Raw genomic sequence first — 7,435 nt, forward strand, 5'->3', positions numbered from 1 at the left:
ATAATATAAAAAAAGGAAGTACTTCAAAATGCCTCCTGTAGGAATAACTGTACAGTTGTGCTAATTCTGTCTCAGGTTCTTCTCACCTAAATTTAGACAACTAAGCATTAGTTTATTAGGCTAATGATTCAGATCTCCTCTTTTTCCAATGGAAATTAAGAAATTCTGGCAGCAGCAATTTATCCTACCCAGCTATCAAAAAGGAAAAGGACCAAATGAAAAATTAAAGTTTTGGGGTTTGCTACCAAAAATCTGATGTAATAAACTGAGGTTATTACAATCATTATTATCATACACTTTTTACTAAAAACTTCAAAGGTTTTAGACACAACACACTTTCAAACTGTTGTAGGTGAGCCCTGTAATATTCCAAGCTGCTTTTAAAGCTAAACAGATTTATCTAAAGCAGACAGTAAATATGGTAACCAAAAATAAATATATTAACTATCATTCCTCAATCAGTATTTACAGAAAGGACAAATAATCACATCATTTTTGGACCAATATCAGTTCAGTAAAACAAGTTAATTTCTTAAACTTTTTCTTTCCCTTGACATTTCTGAGGAGAGTTCCAGAAGCCAAAGGAAGAGTGTGGTGATACAGGGTGAGATGATGGACACTGAGAGCCCTTGATGAAACATTCTCTGTGCAGAAACCTTATTTTGAAGAGTTCAGATGATCACAGAGAATAAATATTACAAGGAAAAGCAGGAGGGAGGTCCAGGAGCTCTTATGCCTTTGCAACACTCACAGAGTGGATGCTGGAAATTGTCAATCACCTGAACCAACCTGGCCATGGACAGAAAACCTTGAAGTTCATTAGAAAAAATGAACTAATCTCCCTGCAAGACTAATTTAGGGAAAGGCCAAGAGGAATTGGAGTGTCTGGAAGGGATGATGAGATCCAACAGTCACTAATCTTGGAATCACAGAATGGTTTGGGTTGGAAAGGACCTTAAAGATCATCCAGTTCCAACCCCAAATTAAAGAAAACTTCCAGAACTTTGGGAGTGATTTCAGAACTGATATCAAGGCAAAGGGTCTTGAAGTGGGCACGAAGAGCTGACCCTCTGAATTTTACACAGTGTGAAAAGCCTTAATAGAAACCCCTGAGATCCACAATGCTTATTTTTAAAGATTACAACAATAAAGCACCTCAGAAGTCTGTAAGCCTTGGCAGAGAAATGTTTTCATGGTCTTTGCACCATTCTGGAGCAATCTGGTGAGATGATCTCCTTCAGTTGTTAATTAAAGTCATGCAAAATTAAAAATCTTTTTGCAAACAGCTGTTTTATTGATGTGGACACTCAGGTGTTCAAATCAAATTAATTTCTGAGAGCCCAAGTGTCAAATTTTAGTACAGCCCAAATTGTCCTGTCCAGTCCAAGGGGTTATAAAGAACATTCACTGTAAATAAATGAACATTCCAGTGAAAATATCAACAGTTTAAGACAATGATTTTATATACAAATTAAAGCTGAATTGCCACAAATATTTTTATAAACTACATTAAAAAAACCCCCACATGAGCAGCCACTTTTCAAGCTAATCTTGAAAATATTTAGTAAACTTGAAAAGAAAAATCAAAATTAGACAAACTTCTCTATTAAAAATCAAAATTAGACAAACTTCTCTATTAAAAATCAAAATTAGACAAACTTCTATCTCAGTCTTAGACTGGCAAACACTTCATTATTTAGTTGATGCTGATTATTGTGGACAGAGCAAAGAGTTGGTGACTTTTCCATGGGATTTCCAACATGCCAATTTCATGTTTTGCTTCTAAAATAATGTTTACAAAATATTTAAATGCAGAAAAGAACAATTCTGAAAACACCACCACTCCCTAAGTTCCTCTGTGAAGATATCATTGTATTAGTCATTATATTTTCTGTGCAAATGAAGGTAATTTTTATAAGAAATGCTCATTATGCCTTAAGCACAGGAAGAGTCCAATGCCAGAGGCTGCTGTGGAATGGGAACTGGAACACTTGGGAAGAGCACTGGGATAAGCAGGTCTTCCCTGACCTCATGGATCATTGGGAGAGTCTCTGTGCTGGATTTATGGTTTGCTCATCCCACCCTCCACAGGCTCCACCAGCACCAGGGGGATTCAGTTCTCCCCATGTTCCTCAAGAACATCTTGGTGCAAAACTGGCTTTGGGATGGGAGGGAAGGTGAGGAATTCACCTCCCAAGACTCTGAGGATTCCAGACAGACAGAACACAGTGCCCTGATGCTACTGTTTGTTTTTCACAGCTCACAGAAGCCACTCTGGCACAATTAAGCCTAACCTTGGTGTCAGACTTGGGACCAGGAAGGGATTTCCCATCACCTACAAGGACACACAGAGCAACAACTGATGCAGATTTCTAGATCTGGCACCCAGGGAATGTTCAGCCTGGAGAAGAGGAGGCTCAGAGGTGACCTCAGCACTGTCTGGAACTGCCTGAAGGGAAGTTCTGGCCAGGTGGGGGTTGGTCTCTTCTCCCAGGCACTCAGCAATAGGACAAGGAGGCACGATGGGCTCAAGCTCTGCCAGGGGAAATTGAAGCTGGAGAGCAGAAAGAAATTCTTTGCAGAGAGAGTGCTCAGGGATTGGAATGGGCTGCCCAGAGAGGGGGTGGATTCCCCATCCCTGGAGGTTTTTCAGCTGAGCTTGGCCGTGGCACTGAGTGCCATGATCTGGTAAAGGGACTGGAGTTGGACCAAGGGTTGGACTTGATGATCTCAGAGGTCTTTTCCAACCCAATCCATTCTGTGATTCTAACTGATAGAAAAATGTTTCCCAAGACCAATGAAGATGATATTGACTTGATGATAATTTGTTATTCCTTAACAGATAACTGCCACGTTTGAGAAGAAAAAAGGCAAGTTTTTCTTTTTCTGCTCATGACACCAAGTAACTCAAGAGATGAACTGAGCATGTCAAGGCAATGAGTATGAAGAGACCACAAGCCCCAGGACAGATTGTGGGCTGGTGATCACAGTAGGGTTGGATCAAGGGTTGGACTTGGTTATCTCAGAGGTCTCTTCCAACCCAACTGAGAAGAGCAACGAGGCTGAAGAAGGGACTGGAGCACAAGTGCTGTGGGGAGAGGCTGAGGGAGCTGGGGGTGTTTAGCCTGGAGAAGAGGAGGCTCAGAGGTGACCTCAACACTGTCTGGAACTCCCTGAAGGGAAGTTCTGGCCAGATGGGGGTTGGTCTCTTCTCCCAGTGCCATGATCTGCTAAAGGGACTGGAGTTGGACCTCTGAGCAACCTGCTCCAACACTTCAGGGAAGTTTCAGGGAATATTCTGAGTTGGAATGGACCCACAAGGATCATCGAGTCCAGCTCTTACATGAATGACCCACACAGGGATCAAACCCACGACTTGACTGTTCCCATGGAGTGAAAGTATTTCCTTATGTCCACTGACACTTCATTTACTGGGAATGAAGTTTAATTCAAGATTTCTTAAGTTACTGTCCTACTTGCAGCCACTTCCCTCTAAGCTTCTTGCAACCAGGCAAAATTTGATCCCCCAAAGACCTGCACATTTATGTAATGTCTGTGAGCAATTCCATAAAATTCTTGGATTTTACTCATAAATTAGTGCCTGAAAGACAGAGGTCACTGATGTTCATTTCCTTGACTGCAGAGTAGTCAAATGTCTGCACAACTCACCCAATGAGACCCTGGGAGGTCAAGTGTTCTGTTCAACAACAACTTGTTTCACTGTAATCACAGGCTGCAAGTTCCCTGAAACAAATTCAGCAAATCAACCTTCCCTCACACACAGCAGTGGAAAACTTGAGCCTCTGCTCTTGTCTTGCTTTCTCAAGGATGGAGAAGGGGAAAACTTCCTCATCTTTGGGAAAAGGAAACTGGACAGCTCAGAGTCTTGTAGAGATCTATGGACTCTTCCACACAAGTACAAGTGGGACTTAACCTCATTCCTGGCAGAAAGTTTTCAACCAAAAGCCACCTGTGTGCAGGAAAGAGGCCTGGACTGACTCCAAGATTATTTTCAGCACTGCTTAAAAAGTTACTCTCCCTCAGCTCCTTCACAGCTCCAAAGTGTTGGCCACAAAGAACCTTTCATTGGTTTAAACGATGAAGCATTTCCTCAAGTAAGGTTGGACTTAATGATCTTGGAGGTATTTTCCAACCTGAACAGTTTAAGTAGATGAGTATGGACAGTGAGCTTAAGGCCAAGAGGGGACAATGATGGACCAACCCATGACAATCAAAGACCAAGTCCTGGGATGTGCATGGCTAAAGAAACAGGCACAAGGGTTACAGCCAAGCCCTGGGATGGCCATGGCTCATGGGAGTCACCCCAGGGTTACAGCCAAGCCCTGGGATGGCCATGGCTCATGGGAGTCACCCCAGGGTTACAGCCAAGCCCTGGGATGGCCATGGCTCATGGGAGTCACCCCAGGGTTACAGCCAAGCCCTGGGATGGCCATGGCTCGTGGGAGTCACCCCAGGGTTACAGCCAAGCCCTGGGATGGCCATGGCTCATGGGAGTCACCCCAGGGTTACAGCCAAGCCCTGGGATGGCCATGGCTCATGAAAGTCAGCCCAGGGTTGGTTACAGTCAAGTCCTGGGATGGCCATGGCTCATGGGAGTCAGCCCAGGGTTGGTTACAGCCAAGTCCTGGGATGGCCATGGCTCATGGGAGTCAGCCCAGGGTCACAGCCAAGCCCTGGGATGGCCATGGCTCATGGGAGTCACCCCAGGGTTACAGCCAAGCCCTGGGATGGCCATGGCTCGTGGGAGTCACCCCAGAGTTGGTTACAGCCAAGCCCTGGGATGGCCATGGCTCATTGGAGTCACCCCAGGGTTACAGCCAAGCCCTGGGATGGCCATGGCTCGTGGGAGTCACCCCAGGGTTACAGCCAAGTCCTGGGATGGCCATGGCTCATGGAAGTCACCCCAGGGTTGGTTACAGCCAAGCCCTGGGATGGCCATGGCTCGTGGGAGTCACCCCAGGGTTATAGACAAGCCCTGGGATGGCCATGGCTCATGGAAGTCAGCCCAGGGTTGGTTACAGCCAAGTCCTGGGATGGCCATGGCTCGTGGGAGTCACCCCAGGGTTATAGACAAGCCCTGGGATGGCCATGGCTCATGGAAGTCAGCCCAGGGTTGGTTACAGCCAAGCCCTGGGATGGCCATGGCTCATGGGAGTCAGCTCAGGGTCACAGCCAAGCCCTGGGATGGCCATGGCTCGTGGGAGTCAGCCCAGGGTTGGTTACAGCCAAGTCCTGGGACGACCATGGCTCGTGGGAGTCACCCCAGGGTTACAGCCAAGCCCTGGGATGGCCATGGCTTGTGGGAGTCACCCCAGGGTCACAGCCAAGCCCTGGGATGGCCATGGCTCATGGGAATCAGCCCAGGGTCACAGCCTGAGTCCCCAAGCACTGGATGGCGCCTACCAGTATCCTGCACGGATAACGAGCAGCAAGGACATCGTGCTTCAAACAAGGAGAAGGACGGTGGCAACAGCTCCTGCTCAGCTCCAAGTTTATTCTCCCAGTGATGGCGAGGCCCCGCTGCCCTGGGGGGGCCCCGCGGCCGGAGGGGCCGGGCAGCCCGGGGGGCTCGCTGTGCCCGCACCCCCCGGCCGGGCAGGGCAGGGCCGCGCCTCGCCCGCCGCATCCCCCCGGCGCCCCCCGCGCCCCGCACTCACCCTGCGGGGGCCGGGCCCCTCCTCCTTGGCCTCCGCCATGTTGCGCCCCCCCCTCAACCGTCCCAGCCCGGGGCGAGGGGCCGGGGGTCACCCGCTCTCAGCCTCGGGGGCGCCGCGGCTCCGGGAGGGGGGGGCCGTGCGGCGCTGCGGGCGGGCCCGGGGCCGGGGCCGAGGGGGGTCCCGGCAGGTCGCGGGGCGGGCACGGCGGGGCGGGCACGGAGGGGTCGGTGGGGTTGGACCCGCCAGGCCGCGGCCGCCGCTCCCGGAGCTGCCCCGACCAGCACAGCGCGGGGACGCCGCGCGCATGCGCCGTGCGCCGGTGCGGCCCCTGCGCCTGCGCGGCCCGCGGGTCCCCTCGGGGTGAGGGGGCACCGGGCAGGGGGTGGCACTGCGGGGACACGGCGGGGACACGGCGGGGACAGACCCGGGGCACGCCCGGGACACCCCGCAGGGCAGCGCGGGGCTCCAGCCGCGCCAGCAGCTCGCGGCGTGGAGGGGATGGAGGTGGTCGCGGGTCGCGGTGGCGCCTCCAAACCCCTGAGGGGAGGCCCCAACCTCGGGGTTGTTCCCCTGAGGGAATATGAGATTGCTGCTCTTCTTTATCTGAGTTTGGTCTTGATCTTGATTTGATTTTGACTTTGATTTTGATTTTGATTTTGACTTTGATTCTGACTTTGATATAAATAACCAGAGAAGAGCAACGAGGCTGGAGAAGGGACTGGATGTGGCTCTGAGTGTCCTCTGAAACACCTCCAGGGACAGAAAATCCTGTTGGATAATTATTCCTCACTTCTCGTGCTAATTAGTCCCTTCTCAGTCTTTCTCTTCTTTTGGGTTGGGAGTTTCTTGGCTTGGGATCTCCCCCTGACAAAATTAACCTTAACAAGGCAATTCTACCCACAAATAATTTGTTTTTCTAACACCTGGACATCACTTGGAGCTGACTGGCCACTCTGTCTTGTCACAGATCAAATCTCTCTTTTTGTTGATCAGGCTTGAAACTTTTCAAAAATAAAATTCAGCAAATTAACCTTCCCTCACACACAGCAGTGGAAAACTTGAGCCTCTGCTCTTGTCTTGCTTTCTCAGGGATGGAGAATGGGAAAACTTCTTCATCTTTGGGAAAAGGGAACTGGACAGCTCAGAGTCTTGTAGTGAACTATGGACTCTTCCACACAAGTACAGGTAGGACTTAACCTCATTCCTTGCAGAAAGACTTCAACCAAAAGCTTCTTTTCTTAATAAAGTTTTTATAAATTCCACATTTTGCAGCTCTGGGTGCCCAGTCATGGCCAGCCCCTCCCTCACGTGGCACCCACCTCACCCCTTTGGTTTGTTCTGCATCACTCATGGATTAATTAATTCAGAACTAAGTAATTTTCTTCGTGAATTTAACATTCCAAAATGTGGAAGGTGTGAAAGTTTTCTTGAGAAAGGATTGGTGTTTGATCTTTGTAGACTTTAAAGACTAATAAACAAGAAGAGGGGTTTAATCTGTGAGCAAATATCAGCCAGCAAGCTCAGAGTGATGTCCAGGTGTTGGGAAAACAAATTAAAGTCTGAGTCTTGATGTGCTTCAGTGACCCCAGACCCAGGGGGAGGTCAACAAAGCCTGGGAAAAGAGGATGCCACTGATAGTGGAGACAAAGAATTCAGGATTTATGGGACATCTGGCAGAACTCCCAAAGTAAGGAAGAAACTAATAAACCCAACAATAATTGTGCTGAAATCAGCTCTAAGTGGTGAAAGGTAATTCT

The 7,435-nt window shown here is 49.0% G+C and overlaps 1 protein-coding gene across 3 annotated transcripts in view; it reads right to left on the reverse strand.

Moving 5' to 3' along the window:
• LOC139682305 (zinc finger MYM-type protein 4-like) overlaps positions 1-5,948 on the reverse strand; it is a 41,762-nt gene extending 35,814 nt beyond the window's left edge. For all 3 annotated transcript variants that reach the window (XM_071576519.1, XM_071576518.1, XM_071576517.1), the window contains exon 1: positions 5,679-5,948. In XM_071576519.1, the coding sequence (XP_071432620.1) occupies positions 5,679-5,717 (39 nt within the window). In that variant the 5' untranslated portion in view covers positions 5,718-5,948. The remainder of the gene's footprint in view (positions 1-5,678) is intronic.
• Positions 5,949-7,435: the final 1,487 nt, after the last annotated feature.

This window comes from Pithys albifrons, chromosome 24, assembly GCF_047495875.1.
Source record: "Pithys albifrons albifrons isolate INPA30051 chromosome 24, PitAlb_v1, whole genome shotgun sequence".
Taxonomy (NCBI): domain Eukaryota; kingdom Metazoa; phylum Chordata; class Aves; order Passeriformes; family Thamnophilidae; genus Pithys; species Pithys albifrons.